Source organism: Arvicola amphibius, chromosome 15, assembly GCF_903992535.2.
Source record: "Arvicola amphibius chromosome 15, mArvAmp1.2, whole genome shotgun sequence".
NCBI classification, from domain to species: Eukaryota; Metazoa; Chordata; class Mammalia; order Rodentia; family Cricetidae; genus Arvicola; species Arvicola amphibius.
In genome coordinates, this window is record NC_052061.1 from 49,307,495 (window position 1) to 49,333,220 (window position 25,726).

The following is a 25,726-nucleotide window of genomic DNA, read 5'->3' on the forward strand; positions in this document are numbered from 1 at the left end:
TCATTTCTTCTTGAACACACCCACAGTATGCCCCAGTGGCCAGTGATGTTGGTGTGCTGACCTCAGACACGAAGGCCCCAAAAGTGGCCCCGCACCCTGTGGACTCTCACCTTCAGTCGCTCCAGGTCTTCATGTAGCTTGTTGTCTAGACCTTTGGCCAGAACCTGGCTGTACTTTCTGTCCTTCACATCCTTCTGTCTGTTCAAGAATGAGTCTGGGATCTTGTACTGTTGTGGGTTCTGAATGAGGGTGATCACATGCTCCAACTCGTCCTCCGTGAGCTCTCCCGCCCTCTTGGTGAGGTCAGTGTCCACTTTCCTTAACACCACATGAGCACATCTCTGCTCCACATCCTGATGGCAGTGATGGCCAAGACAATTTTTTTTCTTATTGCGTTATTGATTTTTCTTTTTTTTCCAGTTTATCTATTTTTTATTAAAAATTGCCATCTCCTCCCCTCCTCCTCCCCCTTCCCTCCCCTCCCCTCCACCCACACCCCCAAGACAATTTTTTGCTGCCCATCGATGTTGGTGTTGAGTACTCAGAAGAAGTACCAGAACTTCCGGGGGATCACTAGCACCAGTCTTTAAATCTTAAGCCAAACATCAAGCCTCCCTCTCCAATCGTAGGTGCTGTGTCCTTCTTAATGCTCAACACACACCTGATTGATGTATCTCTTTTACCTGTCTGTCTGGTATTTGGGTGCTGAAACCTCATCAAGTCTTCTCTGTATTATTTTCTGGGTTTTGCCAGAGCATGACATATAGTTGGTGCTCAATAAAAATGCTGTTGAATCAAAGGAAATTGGTAATTGAGAAATAGGCAGAACTGGGTTCATCCCTGACTCTCCTTGAAGGTGAGGGACAGGTTCCACCGCTATTATAGACACTGGTTCATATCAGCAACTGTTACTAACTGGCTAAGGAGTACTCCACCTGCTAAGGAGACCATTTCCACTCAGACCACCCTCATCTGGGGATTCAATTGTTCCTGGGCCTGTGTGACTAGCACCGTTGGGTCCAAGCACTGGTCTAGGCTTCCAGCACTGAAGAAAGCATACAAAATGCTTGCCTTTAGCTCTTAGCTTTGGGGATGAGTACCAGACAATAAGTACAAATGTAAGGGGGGAGGGAATATCAGACAGTGATGAGTAGGAAAAGGACCGTGCCTTTCAGAGTCCTCTGCTGACAACCGCGGATGAAGGGGAGACATTGGGCTGTCGTTAGGAAAGAGTGTCTCATAGAGGTTGAGCAGGAGAGGGCCCTAAGTGTGGACCTGGCTTGTTAGGGCTGAAGAGAGAAGCTAGTGAGAGAGCTGAGAGGTGGAGTCTGAGGCCGACTTCTCCAGGACACTTCTAGATGCCGAGCTGAGACTTGGGGGAAGCTGAGGACAGTGAGGTTGCCACGGCTGTGGTAGTTACCATGGAGTGGGCATTGGTGGAAGTCAGGCCTGACAAAGCATCTGGAGAACATGATTAGGAATGCACTAGGATGCATTCAGTGGGAATGATTCACCTGCTATCAAAGAGGGTGTGTGTGTGTCTGTGTGTGTGTGTGTGTGTGGTTCTATCAAAGAGAGGTGTTAAGTGTCTACACGGTGGTGTCCTGGAGACAGTTGAATGTCATTGTTGGAGTTGTGGGAACGTTGAGGGGTTGCCACTGCGGAGCCATTCGCTTGAACGCAATTACCAGGGGATGAAATTTTTCCAGAAGTGAGAAAAGCACCTCATAGCCCCCAAGACAGTATCTTGGAGGCACATCAAATGATCCAGAGGCACAACCGGTGTCATGAACCTCCTGGCCGGAGGCGGCAGCAGCGGGCGGCGGAGCCGGTACAGTGTAGCAGCCGCAACGGAGTACAGTGTAGCCAGCCGGTCCGGTACAATGTAGCGGCAGCCAGGTAAGCGGCGGAGTGGGCTCCGCAGGCGACTGGTGGGTCTTGTGGGGAAGCAGGCGAGGGTACAGATCTCGTCACGCGATCACCACTTGCCGGAATCCAGGACCCGGTTTCTGTCGCGCGCACCCAGGGCGCAGAACTGGCAGAGGCCTCAAGCTAGGAGTCCAGCTCCAGGCTGCCGCCTGCTGGCTCTCCGCTGTGAGCAAGGCCTTGGTGACCTCATTGGTCCCCGCATTACGTGGGGCAGAGCTTAGCATCCACTGATGGGGACCCCCGCCCCTTCAGCCCCCAGGAGGCCGTCAGAGGCTGTGTGTGGGGCTCCGGAGCCAAGCACCACAGGACTGTTTGCCCTCTTGCGATATTGGGCTTTTCTGAGCTTTCGGTTTCACAGCCATGAAATAGGTGAGGAATGTCATACAGAGCTGCCCCAGTGAGGACAGGAGCATCCTCAGAATGAATTCATTTTTTGATGGGTAGACGTGTGAGGTGCGCTTCTGGGGTGGCTTCGCTGCATCTGCTTGGGTAGTTGAGAATGGTTAACCCTGGCTCCGATTGGCCCGTATTTCTCGTCCATCCTTGTTACAGACAGGATCAGATAGGATCTACCTTGTCCCTTCCCAGGACCTTCTATGGTCCTTGTACTCGCAATTTTCTTGTGGCTGAACCCACGGTAACACATGGGACGCCGGCTCTTGGTATCAGAAACACGCCCTAAATTTCTGCCTAGTACTTCTGATGCGTCCATAGACCCTCGATCTTTCCTCCCAGGGTTTCAACTGTTATTATCAGCTTTAGGAGAGGGCTCTGCAGGGACTTGATGGAATAGAGTTTTGTTTTGTGTTTTTCCCTTTCTTGAGGCGAACCATGAATTCTGGGTACAGAACTCTGTGAAATGGGTGGGGAAATAGGAGATGGTGTCATACTCAAAGCCAGCTGTTGCTTCCAGCAGCCAATGCTGGGATGTTGTCTCTTTGTTCTCAGTTGTCTGGGCAATATGATTCTCCAAACTGGTTCCAGACAAACTAGGCAGACAGGTCAAATGACTCCGTTGCTTAATTCATCCCCTGCTTTTGTTCCAGATCAGGTGGTGGCAGTGCCAGTCAGAAATGGGTAAGGGAACCTTTTTCTTGGGGAAAGTCGCCCAGAGGAGAGTTGCTGACAAGTATTCTTGCCAAGGTCTTTTTGCCTCTCTGACTGTATTCTAAAATATCAGGAGGTTTCCAGGGAAGGCTTCTGGGAGTGGCTCCTGCACCCTCCCCCCCCCCCCCCCCCAGCTCCTTTTAGATTGGGCTGACCTCAGAATGTCAGTACTGCTCAGCTGCAACTCCCATTTCTGGTATTACCAAACTATACCCTCATCCTTCCTCCTTACCTTGGACTACTCCCCAACTTCCAGTCAAGAGATTAGGGCCATATATTGATTCTTCTTCTTCTTCTTCTTCTTCTTCTTCTTCTTCTTCTTCTTCTTCTTCTTCTTCTTCTTCTTCTTCTTTTTTTCTTTTTTTTTTTTTCAAAACAGTGTTTCTCTGTGTAACAGCTCTAGCTGCCCTGGGACTCACTTTGTAGGCCACACTGGCCTTGAACTCACAGAGATCTGCCTGCCTCTGCTTCCAGAGTACTGAAATTAAAGGTGTGTGCCACTGCAATCTGACTTGGGACTTTTTTATTAATGAATTTAATTGTTATAACAATCTTCCTACTAGACCCTATGGAGGTTGTTTTAGTGGTTACAGAAATGAACCAGCCTATATGTGAACTGTTAGGCAGATGTTTCAATTCCAAAGGGGAGAGTTTGAGAGAAAGCTTATGCTGCCAGCAGAGAAAAATGAAGGCATTTTATTATTTTTGTTTGTTTTTTTGGTGGCGGGATATAGGGTTTGTTAGTCATGAGACTTCTTTTTAAAACAGGGCCGCACCATGTTTCTTTGGCTCACCTGCAACTTGTTATGTAATACAGGCTGGCCTTGAACTCATAGAGATCCATCTGCCTCCACTTCCTAAGAATATAATTTATTTTATTTTATTGTGAGACAGTCTCACTGTGTAGCCTTGGTTAGCCTGGAACTGGACGTGAAGCTCATGCTGGCCTTGAACTCAGACATCTTCCTGCCTCTGCCTGGAATTAAAGGCACGTGTCACTGTGCCCTGCCCAATATGTATACATAGATTTGTTTTAGTGTTTTGTTTTTTGAGACAGGGTTTCTCATTTTTAAAGAAATGTCTTTCTCGTTGTTGAAGGGGATTTTCCCGTGTAAGATGGAGATAGACGGCCAGTTTGTCCTTAGAGGGCTCCTGTCCTTTCCATGCCTGGTGGAGTTTTCTCTTGCAGTAAGAGGATGGGCATTGGGTGCATCTACAGAGTGCTAACAAGAGGGGAGGAGCTGAGTGAATAGCAGGCTGTACAGATTGAGGGCAGCGAGTCTGTCTCTTTCCCCCGTGATTGTCCCTATTTACTGCCTAACCCTGCGTGGTACTATTATAATTCCTCTTTTGAGACATGAGACATTGGGAGCAGAGAAAGGCTGTGGGGCTGGCAGAGCTAGCATCCACATCGAGGCTGTTCATCTTAGCCATATGAGGGGAATGGGGCCATCTATTAGACTCCGTTTTGGCTACAAGGACCAAGAACTCTCCCTTCCGATAGCAGTGATCTAAACAGGTTTGTTTCTGCCTTACTTGGCTGAAAGCGGCTGGTGAGCAGTTCTAAGCTAGATGGAATTGCTTTAGGTCGTGTTACTTGGCAGTCCTCATTTGCGGCTTCTGTCATAGCTCAAGGTGCTTGTGCCAGCTTCATCCATTACATCTGCATTCCAGACGGAGGAGGAAGGGCGGAAGAACAGTTCTGAGAAGTCCCGAGTGATCATTCTGCTCATGTCCTATTGATCAGAACATAGTCGTATTACCATGCCTAGGTGCAGGGAAGACTGGGAAATCATGTCACAATGACGACTCCTCACTCAGGATGAAAGGGTGAGTGAACGCGGGGGTAGCTGAATCTCTCCTGCACTCTGGCTATTCCTTAGGATTCTCGGGAGGTGCTGGGCATTAGTTGGGGACCCGTGACTGTAGCACACTGTGTGACTTACTCAAAGTTATCAGCCCAGGGCACCTGCGTCCCCGTAGGCCAGTGGTTCTCAATCTTCCTAACGTTTTGGCCCTTGAATACAGTTCCTCATGGTTGTGGTGACCCCCAAACCATAAAATTATTTATTTTTATTTTTTTTTTTTTTGGTTTTTCGAGACAGGGTTTCTCTGTGGCTTTGGAGCCTGTCCTGGAACTAGCTCTTGTAGACCAGGCTGGTCTCGAACTCACAGAGATCCGCCTGCCTCTGCCTCCCGAGTGCTGGGATTAAAGGCGTGCGCCACCACCGCCCGGCCATAAAATTATTTTTGTTGCTACTTCATAGCTATAATTTTGTCACTGTATGAACCATAATGTAAATATCTGATATGCAGGATATCTGATATGTGACCCCTGTGAAAGGGTCATTCAACCCCACCACCGTCAAGGGGCCAAGACCCATAGGTTGAGAACCACTGCCTTAGGCCTTCTGTTGGCAGCTGATAGTTCTTATCGCTCTGGCCTCCTCCCTGGACAGAGGCAAAGGCGGCTCTGGAGAGGGCCCCTGCAGGTGCTGAGAGGTCATCAGTACAGGTTCCCACTCCACAGTGAGGACCGAGCAGGGCCAGCCACTCTTGCACTTTCTCCTCCAAGTGGAAGAGCAGGGAAAGAGTCACAAGTTTTGTTTTTTGTTTTTTTTCCAAGGCAGGGTTTCTCTGTGGCTTTGGAGCCTGTCCTGGAGCTAGCTCTTGTAGACCAGTCTGGCCTGAACTCACAGAGACCCGCCTGCCTCTGCCTCCCGAGTGCTGGGATTAAAGGTGAGCGACACCCATGCCTGTTGTGCTGAGTGCCTGTGAACTAATTTCACCTGCAGTGACCCACCTCTGGGTGAGGAAACAGGCTGAGAGAAGCTAGGGATTGAGGCCTAACTAGATAAGTGGAGAACTGCATTCCGGCTGCTTCTGTTTTATTTGGATACAGCCCCTCCCTTTTTGCCAGGAGCCACCAGCTGTGTGTTCCAGTGTAGGCTGAACTCTAGGGAGGGGAAAGAGCCTAGTGATCTTGACTTCAGACAAGTGGGAAGCTAAACACTTTCCTGCTATGTGGGATCCCAGGGCGGGAAGCTATAAGAATAACTCAGACCATGTGGTTCTGAGGCAGGACTGGAGCACAGGCCCAAGAGGTACAAGCCTATACTGGAACCTAGATGCATTGCTGGGACCAGGGAAGAGTGCCTAGATCACTCCTCCAACAGGACAAGGATGGGCCTTGACTTCAGAGAATTCACTGGTGAACACTCTAGCTGATATTCTTGGGTCTCTGTTTTATATGGAACACCCCAAGTAAGGGGACAGGAAGGAAGATCCAGTTCCTAGAGGTGACTCTCCTAGGAACAGGCTAGTAGCAAGGGCCTGGCTGGATTGGGGACACATGAGAAATTTGCCATTTGAGGCCTAGCAAAGAGCCTACTGAGTAGTTCTGGGGCTAGAGCCCTCCAGCATCTGGGGCCAAAGGAGCCCCTGCATAGGAGGAGCAGGGCCTCGGATTCTAGACTTTGCATCTGGCACGCTGGAATAAGCCTGTACCCTGGGTCAGCCCTCATCACTGGGGGTTCTTCTGAGAGAACACCATCTGCAGAGTCTGGCTAGAGGAGCGGAGGCGGCCTGTGGGGAGGATAAGGATTGAGGCTGCTTTGTGGAGTTGCCCTGCACTATCCCCCAGCCTCTGGGATGGGAGAGAGGGCACTGGAGAAGAGGGATGGGTCATGGCGCGCCTGGACACTCATCTCAGCCCTGCTGGGCCCTGCAGGTGGGATGCTATGGAATATGATGAGAAGTTGGCTCGGTTCCGGCAGGCCCACCTCAACCCTTTCAACAAGCCGCTTGGACCAAGGCAACATGAACAGGAACCCAGTGGGAAGGCCCAAGAAGTCAGTTCTGAAGGTGAGCCCTAGTGCAAGGTGAGGGCTGTGAGGCCTGACACCTTAGACCAGCCCTACCACTCCCTCTGCATGTGGCCCTTCCCACCTGCTCTGAGGTTCTCCTTTGTCTTCCTTACCAGAATAAACACTCTCTAGACGGCAGGGATCTGAGTCTGGAGAATCACCGTCAAGTCCCCGGTCCTTACACTGTATGTTCTTAGTGAACACTTGAGCAAACTCAGAGCTAAGGTCTCGGGAGAAGAGTCCAGTGGGTGGAATGTCTGTAGATAGACCCTCACCTCCTTGGGGTCAGAAAGGGACGAGGGCAGTCATTTTGGATAAAATAGTAGAGTGTTGGGACCAGAGCAGTTGTCAGGATGGCCTGAAGTTCACACAGGACTTCATGAATTTTGTGATGTAGGCAGTTGGTTGGTAATGTCTTGTCAGTCACACAGGAAGCGTCTGCCTTAGAAATTGGGATTATTCATTTGTTTATTGAGAGACCAGGTCTCTATAGCCAAGGCTGACCTGAAACTGGTGACTCTGTTCCAGCTTCTCAGCTGCTGGGATCGCAGGCATTGTATGGCCACACCCAGTTTGGAATGGCACCATAATGCTATCTTGTAGATCTCTCTGAGATACCCAGTCTTGGTTCACAAGGTCAGACTTCCTACTAGGGGATCAGAAACTTCACTTGTAATTTTGATTAGTGCTTTCTGGTCTCCACAGTGAGACAGAGTCCTTTACAAACGCCAACCAGACAGAAACAGACAGCTAAGTGGTTCCCACTCCCCCCTTTCTGTGGGCACCCCAACACCTCTGTGTTATGGCTTAGGTAAAATGTAAAATGCTGCAGATCCCCAAAGTGGCTGCAGTGGGCAGATGGTCCTGAGACCACGCCGCAGGTCCCTGAAGTGGCAGCAGGCAGCGGGTCCGAGAGCTGCCTTTCCCAGGCAGGGACGGCACAGTTCCCCAAGTGGCTGCAGTGGGTCACCAGGGGCAGGGAGTCCCAAGCAGGGAGCCGCGTGGTGGGTGAGAGGCCTCCATTGGGCACGCCACGAGACCACGCTCCGGGTGGGTCCCTGGCAGGGAGCCAGACAGTGGGCTAGAGATAGGTGGACAGACACACCATGATGCCAGAGTGAGGTTGGATATATATTTAGTGGGTTATGGAGGGGGAAGGGGAGAAGAGGAGACAGAGAAAAAAATCAGAGAGAGGGGAAGGGGAGAAGTGGGGGGAAAGGGGGGGAGAGACAAAAGCTGCCTCTGGCGAGGGAGAGGGAGGGAGGAGAGGGAGAGTTTAGCTTGCCTCAGTGGACCTGGAGGGAGTGGGCGTGGCTTGTTTCTTAAAGGGACAGAGCAGACCATTACACTCTGCCTCAGTTCTATCCAGCCCAGCCACGTCCGTGGGTAATGAGGAGAAAGAGGTGGCAGGCGGACCGTTTACCACCTTTCTTTCATGCCCTCTCACTGCAGAGACTCTGCCTGAGTTGCCCGCTGGGGAGCCTGAGTTCCGCTACTCTGAGCGCGTGATGGATCTTGGCCTGTCTGAAGACCACTTTTCCCGCCCTGTGGTAAGGTTTGGAGTCTAGACCCTTACTTAGGTGTTAGCCTCATGGGGCACTTCTAAGTGCTAATGGTCCAGACACTCTCTTGAGCAGCGGTGCAGCTTCCTTCCTAGCTAGCTGCTACTGTTGGGCGCAATGGCTCCCAAGTCAGCCAAGGCTCCTGGGTTTCGAATATGAAACACACATGGCCCCTGGCCCTCATCTTCAGAATCTGAGGGTCTAGAGACAGTTTGGGGAAGGGCAGTGGGGCTCCTCTTTTGTATTTATTTGTTTGTTTGTTTATATTTATTTAGAGACAGGGTCTCACCGTATTTCTTTGGCTGGTTTACAATGTAAACCAGACTGGCCCTGAACTCACAGAGATCCACCTGCCTCTGACTCCTGAGTGCTAGGAATAGGGTTATGTGCCACCATACCTGGGAGTTTTCATTTATTTATTTATGTGACCTTTAAGCTTTGCTCATGCAGATGTATACATATACTACATATGTGAATATAATTTTTTTTTCTGAGACCGGGTCTTACTATGTAGCTCTGGCTGTCCTAGAACTCGCTGTGTAGACCAGGCTGGCCATGAACTCACAGAGATGCACCTGCCTCTGCCTCCTGAGTGCTGGGATCAAAGGTGTGTGCCACTACGCGTGCCTTGTGTGTATGTAATTTTTATGCGTGTGTCTGTACACACTAGGGATTAGACTCAGAGCCTCATGCATGCTAGGCAAGAGCTCTCCAACTGAGCTGTATCCCCAGCCTCAAACCCCTCTTTTAAAAAGGATTTATTTAGCCTGGTGGTGATGGCACACGCCTTTAATCCCAGCTCTTGGGAGGCAGAGGCACAGGCACGTGGATCTCTCTGTGAGTTCAAGGCCGATCTGGTCTACAAGAGCTAGTTCCAGTACAGGCTCCAAAGCTACAGAGAAAACTTGTCTCAAAAAAAACCAAAAAAATAATTTATTTATTTTTGTTTTGTGTGTATATGTGAATGGCTGCATATTATGTATGTACACCACTTGTGTGCCTGTGGAGCCAGAGAGAGGGAATTGGATACCTTGGAGCTGAATTATAGACAGCTGTGAACCCCTCAGTGGGTACTGGGAACTGAATTCAGGATCTCTGCAGGAGGAACTAGTGCTTTTTCCCCCTCTAGGTTTTTCAAGGCAGCATTTCTCTGTGTATCCCTGGCTGTTCTGGGGGCACACTCTAGACCAGGCTGGCCTTGAACTCAGAGAACCGCCTGCCTCTGCCTCCTGTGCGCTGGGATTAAAGGTGTGTGCTGCTGTCACCACCACCACACCAGCTAGGAGCAAGTGTTCTTACCTTCTGAGCCCTCAGTCTCCCATTTTTAACTTTTCATTTTGAAATTAATTCTACCTAAGCTTCTAAGGCTAGCCTAAAACTTGCTTGTAGTCCAAGCAGGTCTTGAGTTTTTTTTTTATCCTCCTGCCTCAGCCTCTCACATGGTTAGCCAAGCCCAGAGTGGTTTTGAGAGCATGCCTCACAGTTCCTTTTAGCCACAAAGTAAGCTCCATTGCGGAAGGAAGGGCACCGCTGTCTTTCTGTCTGGGTCTTTCGAAAGCCCACTGTGTGGAAGGAGGACCGAACCTCTTGAGGGCAGAGTCAGCTGACACCCCCACCCCCTCACACACCGGCTCTGAGATCTGAACCTGGAAACAGCATTCTAGGGCTGGGCCTTCGTGAGGCTCTGAGCTTCTGGGTCAGTGTGTGAGAAAGCACACAGGAGTGCCGAGACTGGGGTGAGCTACTTTAGGCTGCTTCTTTCACTTGCTTCTTAGCCCTTAAGTCAGAGGCCTCTTCCTGGTTTTCTCAGCTTTCTTTTTAGAAGTGAAGCAGCTCCCGGAGGTGGTGGAGCACTCCTTAAATCTCAGCATTCGGGAAGCAGAGGCAGGTGGATCTCTGTGAATTTGAGGCCAGCCTGATCTACAGAGAGAGTTCCAGGACAGGCTCCAAAGCTACGGAGAGAAACCCTGTCTTGAAAAACAAAAACAAAACAAAACAAACAAAAAAAAAAAAAGAAAGAAAGAAAGAAAGAAGTGAAACAGCCTGACTAAAAAAGCTATTGGATTAGATTTCTAAAGAGGAAGCGTGACGTAAGCGTCTACGTTGGGAGCCTCTGGCAGGTTAGATAAGCACTCTACTACAGAGCAACACTCCCTGCAGACAAGGTTTCTCTGTCCTTTAGCTGTCCTGGAACTGGCTCTGTAGACCAGGCCTGCTTGGAATTCAGAGATCCACCCGAGTGCTGCCTCAAGTGCTGGATTAAAGGCCTGCGCCACCGGGCCTGACATTTTTTTTTTTTTTTTAAATATTTTCTTCTCCAAAAAACTGCAAAGAAACCCTGTCGCAAAACCAAAAAAAAAAAAAATTCTTAATTGTGTGTTTGATGTACATGTCGGTACATGAGTACGTGACACACGTGTGTAGAGGCAGCTGTCAGTAGGTGTCTTCTATTGCCCTTCACCTTATTTATTTGAGATAGGGTCTCACTATGCAGTCCTGACTGGGCTGGAACTCACTATGTAGATCAGACTGGCCCCTGCCTCACCTACTCCACCCTATTCATTTATCAGAGTCTGTCCCTGAGCCTGAAGCTTACTCAGCAAGACCAGCTGACCACTGGGATCATCTTCCTTCCAGCACTAGGCCTACCATACTCAGCGTATTATCTGTGTGCTGGGGATCCCAGCTCAGATCCTCATACAAGCACTTAACTGAGGGTCATCTCCCCAGCCCCTTGTTCTGTCTTTATAACAGGTTCTCAAGCAGTCCAGGTTGGTCTCAAACTTGTTATGTAATTGCTATGTAACTAAAGATGACTTTTAACCCCTTTTTTCCCCATCTTCTTCCTATTTTTGAGACAAGTCTCTAGCCCTGTCTGACCTCCAATTTATTGTATTTAATCCTTACCTCCACCTCCTGAGTGTTTGGATTACACAGGTAAGGTTTTTTTTTTTTTTTTTGGTTTTTTGAGACAGTGTTTCTCTGTAGCTTTGGAGCCTGTAGACCAGGCTGGCCTCGAACTCACAGAGATCTGCCTGTGTCTGCCTCCCGAGTGCTGAGATTAAAGGCATGCGCACCACCGCCCGGCTCAAGTAAGGTTTATTTGGTGCAGGAGACTGAACCCAGGACCTTATGTATGCTAGGCATAGCATTTTATCAACTGAGCCACAGCCCCAGCTGCAGGTAGATTGGTCCAGCTAGAAGCAGGGAGCATGAGTAGATTCTTCTTTTTTTTCATGGTTTTTTGAGACAAGGTTTCTCTGTAGTTTTGGAGCCTATCCTGGAACTAGCACTTGTAGACCAGGCTGGCCTCGAACTCACAGAGATCCTCCTGTCTCTGCCGCTCAAGTGCTGGAATTAAAGGCGTGTGCCACCACCCCCTGACTGTGAGTAGATTCTTAACTCTCCTGGGCCTTGAGCGAGCCTTCACCTGGCTGAGCGAGCTGAGGTCTGCTATGTGCCTGACTGCTCCTGAGGACAGCTTACCTTCCGTGGGGAGGAACTTCTAGGTGGTCATCTGACTGTGGTCATCTGACTGTAGCCTTCCAATCTGGGCAGGGTCTTTTCCTGGCCTCTGATGTCCAGCAGCTGCGGCAGGCCATTGAAGAGTGCAAGCAGGTGATTCTGGAGCTGCCGGAGCAGTCAGAGAAGCAAAAAGATGCTGTGGTGAGGCTGATCCACCTCCGGCTGAAGCTGCAGGAGCTGAAGGTGGGTGCGGACCTGCTCTACCTCAGAGGAGCCTGTGGCGTGGCTGGAACTGCGGGAGGCAGGAGGACGGGGTGCCCATGGCTCCTTACAGGGGTTGAGTCTTCTCTGTTCTCTGAAAGGCTGAGGTAGGAAGGAAAAGCAGGATGAAAATGGAGGCTGGTTACTTCCCTGATAGACAGTCCCTCTGATTGCGAGGGACAGGAACCCAATCCTAAGGTGCTTGGAGCAAAAGGAAGAAAGATTGTTTTGTTAACCGTTTTGGGCTGGGGAGGCTTCTGATAATGTCAGGAACCCTGTACTCTTTTGACTCTTTTGATCTACTTTGTTTTGAATCCACCTTCAGGGAGGCAGAGATGACCTCAGCAACCGATAACCTGTCTTTCCACAAGTTTACCTTTCTCTGTGTGGGCAGGAGGTCAGTCATGACTGATTGGCCAGGCCTGGGTTACAAGTTTAGGGAACATTCACAGTAATTGACTAGTCCTGGATTATGTACTTGTTCCTGAAACCATCACAGCTACTGGTTAGTTTTGTGACCACCCACTGAAGCAAGTGTGTTGACAACCTCTGGGGATGATAACCTGAAAGTGTGGACAGGAGGCAACAGTGTATCATAGAGTCCAGCCCACAGAAGTCCAGCTTGTAGTCAGGAGGCAACAGTGTATCATAGAGTCCAGCCCACAGAAGTCCAGGTTGTGGTCAGGAGGCAACAGTGTATCACAGAGTCCAGCCCACAGAAGTCCAGCTTGTAGTCAGGAGGCAACAGTGTATCATAGAGTCCAGCCCACAGAAGTCCAGGTTGTGGTCAGGAGGCAACAGTGTATCATAGAGTCCAGCCCACAGAAGTCCAGGTTGTGGTCAGGAGGTAACAGTGTATCATAGAGTCCAGCCCACAGAAGTCCAGGTTGTGGTCAGGAGGCAACAGTGTATCATAGAGTCCAGCCCACAGAAGTCCAGATTGTAGTCCCAAGTGTGGGATTTTTGGCTTGGCTGTCATTGTGTCCCCTGTACAGACTCTGAAACTCTGGGAGTTTAAGGTAGAATATCTATTGGGAACTAGGTAAGGATATATGGTAGTAAGCATATCCCAAGATACAGAAGTTTAATGAGATACACATGTAGTTTTCCTCATGAAAGACCACTCGGTTGGTCCAGGCAACAGCCAGAAATATTAGAGCCCTAGGCCCTTGGGTCTGTACAGCACCTGGATGTAAAGAGGCTGGGAAAAATTGTGTTCTTAAAAAAAAGGAATTTATTATGCATATAATGTTCTGCCTGCATATATGCCTGTACACCAGATCTCATTACAGATGATTGTGAGCTACCATGTGGTTGCTGGGAATTGAACTTGGGTCCTCTGGAATAGTAGCCATTGCTCTTAACTGCTGAGCCATTCCTCCAGGCCTAGGCCCATAGTGTGTGTTCTTGAGGGTTGGTACCTAGCTACCTGTTCTGTTCTGTTGCTAAAGAGAGAAGGGGAACATGAGTTTGGGCAGAAACTCAAGCTCTCTGCTACAAGCAGTTCCTGGAAGGCATTTGCTGAGGTTCCTGAGCGAAGGGAAGGAGCTACAGCTTAGCTCACCCATGACCTTTCCATTGCTTTTCCCTTACAGGATCCCAATGAGGAAGAACCCAATATCCGGGTTCTCCTAGAGCACCGCTTCTACAAGGAGAAGAGCAAGAGCGTCAAGCAAACCTGTGATAAGTGCAATACCATCATCTGGGGCCTCATTCAGACCTGGTACACCTGTACAGGTGGGCCAAGACCAAGACCCACTCCTATATAAGCTCTGCTCCCGGACATGGCTTACTTCCAATTGTCAGGAATGTACAGAGGGTCAAGCATCACTGTGTCCCGGAGATAAGAGAAGCAGAGGAGATCTTGATTCTGGTCTGAGCTGTCTTGTGTAGTGACAGGAATCAGAGGCGGTTTTTTATTTATTTATTTATTTATTTTTTTTGGTTTTTCGAGACAGGGTTTCTCTGTAGCTTTGGAGCCTGTTCTGGAAATAGCTCTTGTAGACCAGGCTGGCCTCGAACTCACAGAGATCCGCCTGCCTCTGCCTCCTGAGTGCTGGGATTAAAGGCGTGCGCCACCGCCGCCCCGGCCAGAGGCGGTTTTTGAAATTTAAATTCACCTGAGTTGAATATGTAGTAGATTAGTTTTGTTATCTACTTTAGGAATGCTTGGTAGCCAGGCAAGGCTGGTGGTTACCATGTTGAATAGTACAAAGGGAATATTGCAGAATGATGGGACTGCTCTGTATGAGAAACCAGATTAGGAAGTGGCCTGGCATGTCAGACAGTGCTGTAAAGGACAATGGAATAATACTTACGGGGGGTACAGTGGGTACTATTTTTGGTAGAATGAAAAGACTCATAGGACAATTTAAGCAAGCATTTGGAGGTCAGGACACAAGCCAGGAGTATTATCTAAGGAGGAAGGATGAGGTATGGGGGAATCGCCTGTGCAAAGGCCCTGTGGTTGATGTGTGTTACTTACCTGTGAGGATAAGTACCATGTCTAAGGGGAGGTGTATTAAAAGTGCAATCGGAGGGGACTAAGGGCATTGCTGCGTGTGCAGTGAGGACTGTACGTGGGTGTTGAATACTTAGATTCTGGTTGATGAGTTGAGCTGGAAGGAAGAGAGGGTTGTCTCTGGCGAAGGTTGGGTACTGTGGTTCCAGAACTAAGTCAGGATGACTCATGTGGTAGTCTCAACCCCAGAAGGATAGAGCCACTGAAATCTGAGATGGGAGATGAGAGAAGACAGTTGAGATGTAAGAGAGGAAACTTCATTGGATAGCTGGGGTCTGATGGATGCTATTGGTGGATTATCTCTAGATGTATGAGTCATGAATACAAGACAAAGCTTGGGGTCCAGAGACGTGAGGATCTTTGAAAGGTTGAGCCACTCAGTAGTGCAAGGAGAAAGTCTTGGATTGATGAGGACGGTGGAGGGATCTGGGTGTGTGTGCAGAGCAGTCCAACTGAAGGCCATTCTAGGCTGTGATGATCCACACCACGACTTTTGAGAGATATGGGTGTTTTCCTGCTGCAGGGTGTTATTACCGCTGTCACAGCAAGTGCCTGAACCTCATCTCCAAACCCTGTGTCAGCTCCAAGGTTAGTCACCAGGCTGAGTATGAGCTGAACATCTGCCCCGAGATGGGGCTGGACAGCCAGGACTACCGCTGTGCCGAGTGCCGTGCTCCCATCTCCCTGCGTGAGTGAAAGATGGGGTCCTCGTCCAAGCTGGGGAAGAACAGTGGCAGAGATGATGATCCAGGAGGGGCACCCAGTTGGTGTGTGAGACGCTGTACCACAGCAGCTGAGTGAGGGCCTGGGGCCAGCACTGTCCAGGCGCCTTGTTTTGGGGATGTCACGAAGGGAAGTTACTGGCATCCCTTCAGGTCCATAGGAACAGATGGTTTCTAGCTGTTTCATGACTTGTCCAGGTCTCTCCAGGGCCGATCTCTGATCTCTGACTACAGTGCCTTTGTGTTCCCACTGTCACAGAGAGCCCACAAAGGCAAGGACTAGGGGAAAACAAATGACACAGCACTGGGGATATGGTTCAGTATAAGAATGCTTGCTTATGGGCTGAAGAGATGGCTCACAACCATCTGTAATGGGATCTGGTGCTCTCTTCTGATCTGCAGGCATACACAGACAGAATACTATATACATAATAAATAAATAAGAAAAAAGAATGCTTGCTTAGCATATATAAGGCTCTTGGTTTATATAAGTCTCCCAACTGTGCAAAAGAAAATGAAAAAAATACAACAATCACATTCTAGAGATGGAAATATTAACTACTATGAGCTTGTGGGCTCCCTGCAGAGGTTCCTTCTGTCTTACTATTGTGTTGTCTCATTTTGCTGATGAGTAGACAGGGTGCTGAGACACTGGGGTGGCTGAGGGCCTCCTGGGTGGGAATGAGTAAGCTGAGTCTGCTGGGCAGGGAACCCCAACTCTGCTTACTCTTTACTGCAGCCTTGGTGAGGGAGCATGGACCAGGGTCTGAGTCCTTGGGCAGGGAAGGCAGACCTTAATCCCTAATAGCTACCCTGACCTTGTAACCACCTGGCCCCCACAGGAGGTGTGCCTAGTGAGGCCCGGCAGTGTGACTACACCGGCCAGTACTACTGCAGCCACTGCCACTGGAACGACCTGGCCGTCATCCCCGCGCGAGTAGTGCACAACTGGGACTTCGAGCCGCGCAAGGTTGGGCTCTGGAGATGGAGTGGCTTTGAGGGTGGGGAGGGAGAATCCCGCATTGGGCTCTGGAGATGAGGTGGCTTTGAGGGTGGGGAGGGAGAGTCTCACGCAAGGTTGGGCTCTGGAGATGTGGTTGTTCCGACGGTGGGGAGGGAGAGCAGTGAGAGGGTGGGCACGTTTTTGCCCCACCAGCCCTAGCTCTGCAAGCCGCTCACTCAGCTACCCCTGCAGGTGTCCCGCTGCAGCATGCGCTACCTGGCACTGATGGTGTCTCGGCCGGTGCTCCGGCTCCGGGAGATTAACCCTCTGCTGTTTAACTACGTGGAAGAGCTGGTGGAGATCCGGGTGAGGCTGGGCCTCTGTTAGGGTCGGGGTGGGCTTGTCGGGATGGGAGGTTCTGAGCAGAGGAGGTGTCCTGCTTTCGCAGGCTCCTTGTCTATCTGCTGAATCGAAAGTATTACAACCATAGAGACAATGTTAAATTCGCTAATAATCTCTTAGGAAAAGCAGAACCTAGGGTGGTGGCTCATCCCTGTGATGTTAGCATTGGGGACGTGGGTAGAAGGATCATTAGTGTGAGATCGGCCTGCGCTTGGTAGTCAGAGAACCTATCAGAAAGTGTGTGGAGGGGGGAGAGGGAGAGAGAAAGAGAATTTTAATTCTATCCGTTTATCAATCAACCATCTATCACCTGTCTACCTATTTACGTACCAATCAACCATCTAGCATGTCTACTTATTTATCTACTAATCAATCATCTATTATCTGTCTACCTATTTACCTACCTGGCTGGAAATGTAGTTCCTTTGTTAGAATTGCTAGCTTAGATGCAGGAAGCACTGCATTGTATACATCTGGCATGGTAGAACATGTAGCTCAGGCTGACCCTGAATTTGATATATAGCTATATGTAGCTAAGGCTGCTCTTGAACCCTGACCCTCCTGTCTCTACCTCCAAGTGTGGGTATGCAGCAGGTTGATGCTTCTACGCCTGTCTAAAAGTCTATTCTGCCAAATAGAACCAAAATATTATAATATGCAGTCAACATACAAACTTGTCAAGATATTTTATTCTCCTTTTTTTGTGTACTCTAACCTTGAATTCTAGTGTGTACCCTATACTTATAGCAGTCCAAGTGAAAACTAGACATTTTCAGCAGCTCTGTGTGGCTTTAGCCACTGGTGGCCACAAGAGTCGGGGCAGAGGTTATGAGGTGCTGTAGGGCAGGCAGGGGCTGACGACGTGGGCAAGGTAGTAGAAAGGACTTCGATTCCATGTTTTAGGGGAGGGGTCTGAGGCAGAGCAAGGAGAGTGGTCAAGGCATCGGTCTAGGATTTTGGCCCACTCTGTTGGATATGACTTAGCGCTGTCCTGAGGCAGCGGGGGGCTCACCGCTTGTCTGTGGGACTGGGCAAAGTGACCTGAATGGGAGATCTCAAGAGGCGTGTTTAACAGACCTCAAGATCCTGTGTAGCCCAGAAAATGTGATTTGCCCTTGAGGTTGGATACCCACTCAAATGTAGGACCATCTTGTGGAATTTGAGGGCACCTACTCCAGTCGCTACTGCCCTTGCCCACAGTATAAGGAGAAGCAGACTTGTGAGCATGGTCCCTATGAAGCCAGCACAAAACCAGCTCTTAGCCTTACAGAAACAGCCACGGTGCCGCCTGTGTGCCACCTGTGCGCCACCCGTGCGCCATGGCTGAGCTGTCCACTGTTGTCTGTGCCTGCAGAAGCTGCGTCAGGACATCCTGCTCATGAAGCCGTACTTCATCACCTGCAAGGAGGCCATGGAGGCGCGGCTGCTGCTGCAGGTCAGGTTGCTAAGGGGCAAGTCTCGGAGAGCCAGGGTGACAGGAGTCTTCCTGCTCGGGCTCTTCAGAGAGCAGAGTAGATAGATGTGTTAGGCTTCCAGAAGTCTCCCGAGCTTTTTATTCTGGGAAGGTCATCTATAATAAACTGTCAAATATCCTACACACAGCAGTGTTCTCTGATGATCTCAGCTGGGGAAGCCAAGATAAGCAATCCTTGTGTTTAGCCTTCACGGAGGTGGCTTTCACCTTAGCAGGCAGATTGAACAAAAGTTTTAAGCCTCGCATACTGGGGCTGGAGAGATGGCTTTAGTGGTTAAGAGCACTGGCTGTTCTCCCAGAGGACCTGGGTTCACTTCCCAGCACCCACATGGCAGCTCACAACTGTCTGTAACTCCGGTTCCAGGGGATCTGATACCTTCATGCACCTAAAATAAAGTTAAATAAAATTTAAAAAAAGACTCACTGCGTTGCTCAATAAGTAATCTTAGACACTGTTATAAATTATGGGAATAGTCAGCAAGTTCCAAGACAGCTAGGGCTATTACACAGAGAAACCCTGTCTCGAAACCACCCCCCCCCCCAAAAAAAAATAATTATGAGAGCAGTCAGCAAACAGGCCCTTGGGGAATGGCCAACGGGTCAGGAAGGCAAGGGAAATAGGCAGTGTGTCAGGATGTGAGCCCTGTACATAGAAGCAAGTAGAGCAAGGGGTGGGGTGAGCTGGAAGGTGTTAAACAGAGACCAGGACCGGATAGCAGGGGGAAGCTATGGTCAAAGGTGAGGTGCACTGAGCAGCTGTTGTGGCTGGAGGGATGTTATCAATGTGTGAAATGGGGCATTGATCAGGAAATGTTGCCGTGGCCATAGCTACCATTTGGCTTCTCCGGGCTCTTGAGGTTCCTATACAGACGCCCTATGAAACTTGCAGGTTTCCACAAGAACTCTGGGCCATGGGTGGGGAGTGGGGAACCCTTTCTCTGCATTTGGGGTCACACCTGCTGGGTCTCGACAGCTCCAGGACCGGCAGCATTTTGTGGAGAACGATGAGATGTATTCTATCCAGGACCTCTTGGAGGTGCACATGGGCCGCCTCAGCTGCTCCCTCACGGAGATCCACACGCTCTTTGCCAAGCACATCAAGCTGGACTGTGAGGTGGGTCTCCCTGTGCCCTCTGTGATGGTGGCCCTATCTAGAGGAGACTTTTCTCCCCGTGCCCTCTGTGATCATGGCCCTATCTAGAGGAGAGTCTTCTCCCCGTGCCCTCTGTGATGGTGGCCCTATCTAGAGGAGAGTCTTCTCCCCGTGCCCTCTGTGATGGTGACCCTATCTAGAGGAGACTCTTCTCCCCGTGCCCTCTGTGATGGTGGCCCTATCTAGAGGAGACTCTTCTCCCCGTGCCCTCTGTGATGGTGACCCTATCTAGAGGAGACTCTTCTCCCCGTGCCCTCTGTGATGGTGGCCCTATCTAGAGGAGACTCTTCTCCCCGTGCCCTCTGTGATGGTGGCCCTATCTAGAGGAGACTCTTCTCCCCATGCCCTCTGTGATGGTGACCCTATCTAGAAGAGACTCTTCTCCCCGTGCCCTCTGTGATGGTGGCCCTATCTAGAGGAGACTCTTCTCCCCGTGCCCTCTGTGATGGTGGCCCTATCTAGAGGAGACTCTTCTCCCCGTGCCCTCTGTGATGGTGGCCCTATCTAGAGGAGACTCTTCTCCCCGTGCCCTCTGTGATGGTGGCCCTATCTAGAGGAGACTCTTCTCCCCGTGCCCTCTGTGATGGTGACCCTATCTAGAGGAGACTCTTCTCCCCGTGCCCTCTGTGATGGTGGCCCTATCTAGAGGAGACTCTTCTCCCCGTGCCCTCTGTGATGGTGACCCTATCTAGAGGAGACTCTTCTCCCCGTGCCCTCTGTGATGGTGACCCTATCTAGAGGAGACTCTTCTCCCCGTGCCCTCTGTGATGGTGACCCTATCTAGAGGAGACTCTTCTCCCCGTGCCCTCTGTGATGGTGACCCTATCTAGAGGAGACTCTTCTCCCGGTGCCCTCTGTGATGGTGGCCCTATCTAGAGGAGACTCTTTTCCCCGTGCCCTCTGTGATGGTGGCCCTATCTAGAGGAGACTCTTCTCCCCGTGCCCTCTGTGATGGTGGCCCTATCTAGAGGAGACTCTTCTCCCCGTGCCCTCTGTGATGGTGGCCCTATCTAGAGGAGACTCTTCTCCCCGTGCCCTCTGTGATGGTGACCCTATCTAGAGGAGACTCTTCTCCCCGTGCCCTCTGTGATGGTGGCCCTATCTAGAGGAGACTCTTCTCCCCGTGCCCTCTGTGATGGTGACCCTATCTAGAGGAGACTCTTCTCCCCGTGCCCTCTGTGATCATGGCCCTATCTAGAGGAGACTCTTCTCCCCGTGCCCTCTGTGATGGTGACCCTATCTAGAGGAGACTCTCAGCAGTCCCGTCCACCAGTCCTCAGGGTCTGGATTGGCCAGTGTATTCCTGGCCTGAATTGGCATTTACTTGCCAGCCATTAATCCTGATTCTTTTTCCAACAGCGGTGCCAAGCCAAGGGGTTTGTGTGCGAACTCTGCAAAGAAGGCGACGTGCTGTTCCCCTTTGACAGCCATACATCTGTGTGCACCGACTGTTCCGCTGTCTTCCATAGGTGGGTGTGGCCCGCGACTCACTCTGGCTAGGTACTCAGGCTCCTCCCCGCTTGTAAGCAGAATGCCTTCCCTTGCCCTTGGCTGCAGCTGGTCTTGTGGAACCTCACGCTGCTGCCCAGGAGAAAGGAGGCACACGTTTGGGCTTTTGCTGTCTGGTTTCAGAGCTCTTTGCGGGAATTAGGCCCTGATGTCCATGTCCACATTAAAAGTTCCATTAAGGGCTTAGGAATGTAGCCTAGCCTGCATGAAACCTTAGGCTTGATTTCTGGTGCAGAACAGAGCTGGGCATGGTAGTGCATGCCTGTAATCTTAGCACTTGGGAGGCACTAGCAGGAGCATCCAAGTTCAGTCATCCTAAGCTACACAGCAAGTTTGATGTCAATTTGGGCTACATGAGACCTTGTCACAAGGGGGAAAAAAGTTCCATCAGGAATGAACACTTGTACTGGGCCACTGCTCCTTAAAATATCCCACACTAGCCTCTAGAGCCTTCCTGGCCCTGGCTGGCTCACAGGGTCCATTCACTGCTTTGTTCTGTGCCTATGGTAGAGTTACTGTTTCTGGATCAGTACAGGCCAGGTGGGCCCAAACCTGTGCTACCCTTCATGCCTGAAACTAACAGAGGAGTCTGCCGAGCCCTATTGTTCTCTGACACACAGTTTGGGAATCACGGGTAGACGCTGCGTTAGTGTTGATAAATGATGGTGTTGGCCGAATAAGAAAGAGCTCAGAGGACTGAGAAGATGGCTCAGTAGGTAAAGGAGCTGTCTGCCAGCCTGCTTACTTGATTTTGATCCCTGAAACCTGCATGGTGGAAGAACCGCCTCCCGCAAGTTGTTCCTATCTTCCACCGGTGTATCGTGGGTGTCCCGTGGTGTGTGTGTGCCCACCTTCACGTGTTCAGGTACAAACACACAAATTAAAAAAAGCTTAGAGCTGGTATGATTGCGAGAAGCCTGACTCTTTAGTAGAGGCCAGCACCTACGTACCAGGCTTTGTGGGAATTCATGCTTGGATGGAGATTCTGCTTCTGCTCTATGGTTGTGAGCATCTCTGAGCTTGATTGCCAGTTTGCAGGAAGATACTGAGAGCTAGCCTAGGGCGTAACATTTTCCGTGCAGAATCCAGCCTATCTTTCTAACCTCAGGGACTGCTATTACGACAACTCAACCACGTGCCCCAAGTGTGCCCGGCTCAACTTGAGGAAGCAATCACTTTTCCAGGAACCTGGTCTGGATGTGGATGCCTAGAACATTGGAGGAGACACCAGGCACCATATCTTCCCTTCTGGCTGTCACCCTGCTGGCATTGCCATCCAGGTTTTCATTCTACTGTGGAGACCCCCCAAGACGTTCTCTTCTGGGCCAGAAGGAAGTGACTGGTAGCCACCAGGACTGCCATTCCCTGGGTGCTTGCTGAGATTTGGAGTTCTGTCCCTGGCTGTTTATTGGGTATGCTGCTACCAGGGGTCAGAATGATGCTTCTGCCCCACTGTAGGACTCCCTAGTTAGGGGAGCCTGGGTGTGACTCCCCAGGAAAGGGTGGAGTCACTCTCCTATGACAAAGAGCCCTCCAGTCCTTTACAACCAGTCCCCCTGGTCCTTAGAGAAGGCCCTACTCCTGTCTACCGCCCTGACAACTGGTCAGACACTCTAGGGGCCTGACCAGTGAGCCCAGAGGAGGCCTTCTGACAGAATTTTTATCTCTGCTGTAGATAATTTAGGTTCTACTTAGAGGCTCCTATCCCTCTTAGCACCTTGTTTCCTAGGGCTTCAGGTTTTCTCTGGCTGGGGCTGTTCACAATGGTGTCCCATGGACTGTCTCAGCATCCTGAGAGTCATCTTCCTCCTCCTTAGTCGGTTGGTCCTGTGTGTTTCCCTGCCCTTTTTGTACAATAGGGAGGGAAGGGATCTGTGGAGTTTTTCTTGGCAGATACACCTGCTCCTGCCATAGCCTAGTCCACGTTATCCTGGTGCTCTGAGCTGGGCATTTGGGGACTCACTTAAGGGAGATATCTCAGCCTCAAGTTACATAGGTGGGGCTATGTCCCCGAAACAGGTTCAAGGTCAGGTTAGCTGGTCAGTTACTGTTGGCCTGTTTGGCATTTGGGGGACCAAATTTTCCCACAGAAGTCTGTTCTGTTGCTGCAGTGCTCTGCTTAAGATGACCAGTTACTGAGTGATGATTCAGGAGCCTGAGGCCAAGAGCTACGAATCTTTGCTGAAGAAAGACAGAAGCAGAAGGTCGATGGCCGAGCAGGAAAGTCTAGGCTTTGAGGGTGGACACCTATAACCTTCCGGTGAGGCACATTCCACCTCTAGGCAGACACCCCGTAAATCCTATGGCTGAAGATGTGTGGAGTCAGGGGATCTCAGAATACGGCTTCTGTCCTTCCTTGGGAAGCAGGAACTGCTTACATCTGCCCCTTTGCTCCTTGCCTGTGAATTGCTGTTGACAGACACAGGCGGCGGGCAGAGGCCAGGGAGTGTCACAACTGGGATTTCCCTCACTTCTAATGAGGCACAAGAAGGGACGCCTCAACTCGCAAGATGAAGCTTAGTTTACTGGCTTGTTTGAGGCGTGGACGGACATACCGCCACCTCCTCCTTGCTCCTCTGTACCGTCAGGTAGCTTTACTCTTGCTATCTTTTCTGTTTCAATTTTCCCATCTGGAAAGTGGGGGAAGTGGAGGTGACCTACCTCAGGGTGGAAGAGTAAAGGAAGCCTTTGAGTGCAACATGGGTCAGCAGCAGGTCCCTGCCCTGCTTCCTCTTTGCTGTCAAAGAGGGTCTTAAAACCAAATGCCATTTTCCTATACCCCGAATCTTTGTGTTTCTCACCGTTGTATCACATTTCTGTCCTGTGGCTATTGGCCCTTCCTGAGCCTCCTGTGTAATCAGCGTCACGTGTTCCCAGCTATAAATCATAGTGTCTAAAGAAAATGTTACTAGTCTGGTGCTTGTTGAGCAAAGTGGTGGGCCCCCTCTTAAAATACACCCCAATGTAGATTTTCATAGAATCATTTGGGGATCCTTCTATGAGCCAACAGCTTGATAAGAAGAGTCTTCGCATCCAGGTGGTGGTAGTGGTGAACACCTTTAATTTGAGCACTCAGGAGGCAGAGGCAGTCAGATCTCTGAGTCCAAGGCCAGCGTGGTCTATGAGTTCCAAGACAGCTAGAGCTACACAGAGAAACCCTATCTCAAAAAAAAAAACCCCAACATATAAATAGACAAATAAATTAAAAATATTTCTTTTTTTCATGTCCTCAATTCAACTATCAAGGAAACTAACATGATGATCTTATTCACAGAGCTGAGTATGGTAGTGCGCACCTTTAATTCCAGTACATAGGAAGTAGAGGCAGGCAGATCTCTGAATTTGAGATCAGCTTGGTCTACATAGTGAATTCCAGGCCAGTCAGGGCTATGTAGAGAGACCCTGCATCAAAAAAGCAGAACAAATCAGGAAGATCTATTCACACTGGGTGTGCAGCTCAACTGGAAGAGAACATGTCTGGCATGCGTGAAGCCTTGGGGTCGAACTCCAGCATAAACTGTGCATGGTGGCACATGACTAATCCAACACACTCTGGAGGCAGAGGCAAGAATATCAAGAGTTCATTGTCTCCTTTGAATGTATAAATATGTCTGAGGGCATCTTAAACTATATGAGAGTCTGTCAAAACAGAAACCAACTCGGGAGACAGAGGCAGGCAGACCTCTGAGTTCAAGACCAGAGCAAGTTCCAGGTCAGCCAGGGCTACACAGAGAAACCCTGTCTCAAAAAACAAACAAAAACCCAAACAAAACAAAATATAACCCAGGACACCTTTGCTCCTGCAAGATCCCATTACATTCAGTTGTCAAATCTCTTCAGCCTTCTTTAGAGCAACTGACCTATTTGAACAGTATGGACTGTGTGTGTGTGTGTGTGTGTGTGTGTGTGTGTGTGTGTGTGTGTGTGTGTGCGTGTGTGTGTGTATGAGAGAGGTGTGGATGGAACCAGGAGTTTTGTGCATGCTAGGGAAGTGTGTTATGACTGAGCTACAATGCCACCCCGACTATTTTGATGAATAATCTCCAGTTTGTTTGTCTCATGTTAGATTCCAACTTTGGTTGTCTGGCAGAAATTCCACAGTAGTGATATGTGTTCTCAGTGTGACCTGACGGTATAATGGTGGTATGCTGAAGACTTCTTGTGGCTTGAATGAGAATGGCCCCTATAGGCTCAAATATCTGAATGTTTGACAAGTTGGTGGAACTGTTTGGGAAGGATTAGGAGGCATGGCCTTGTTGTGGGAGGTGTGTTACTGGGGGTGGGCTTTGAGGTTTAATCAGGCCCAGTTTCTCTCTGCCTCCTGCCTGGGGATCAGGATATAAACTCTCAGCTACTGCTCAGTATCAGGTCTGCCTGCCTTCACACTCCCTGCCATGATGGACACAAACTCACCCTCTGAAGCAGTAAGCAACCACCCAGTTAAATGCCTTGGCCATGGTGCTCCATCGCAGCAGTGGAACAATAGCCAAGACACCTAGTTAAGGTGGCATACCAGTTACTCTTTCAGTGTTGTGCCAAATACTTGATAGAAAGAACAACCTTAGCTTGGCGTGATGGCCTACACCTTTAATCCCAGCACTTGGGAGGCAGGGACAGGTGGATCTCTGAGTTCAAGGCTAGCATGGTGTACATAGTGAGTCCAGGGACAACCACAACTATATAGAGGAACCCTGTCTCAAAAACAAAACACCAAACTAAACAAAACAAACAAAAACCCAGGAACTTAAAAGGAGGCCTGATTTCTGCTCATGGTGTCAACAGATTCAGTCTACAGTCCTTGACTCCACTGAT

At 50.0% G+C, this 25,726-nt stretch overlaps 1 protein-coding gene and 1 pseudogene across 2 annotated transcripts; one reads left to right on the top strand and one right to left on the bottom strand.

The window, feature by feature from the left end:
- On the bottom strand, window positions 1-2,153 carry LOC119801751 (annotated as a pseudogene).
- Def8 (differentially expressed in FDCP 8 homolog) lies at window positions 1,825-23,817 on the top strand. Of its 2 annotated transcripts, none has more exons than XM_038313266.1 (13): window positions 1,825-1,899; window positions 4,666-4,866; window positions 6,767-6,900; window positions 8,355-8,452; window positions 12,023-12,172; window positions 13,786-13,927; window positions 15,235-15,399; window positions 16,276-16,403; window positions 16,629-16,742; window positions 18,133-18,213; window positions 19,226-19,366; window positions 20,765-20,874; window positions 22,023-23,817. In XM_038313266.1, the coding sequence occupies exons 2-13, from the start codon at window positions 4,859-4,861 to the stop codon at window positions 22,123-22,125; spliced, it is 1,374 nt and encodes a 457-aa protein (XP_038169194.1). In that variant the 5' UTR covers window positions 1,825-1,899; window positions 4,666-4,858; the 3' UTR covers window positions 22,126-23,817. The 2 variants fall into 2 exon arrangements, with proteins under 2 accessions (XP_038169194.1, XP_038169195.1); XM_038313267.1 differs by having other exon boundaries at window positions 1,828-1,899; window positions 4,711-4,866.
- The last annotated feature ends 1,909 nt before the right edge of the window (window positions 23,818-25,726 follow it).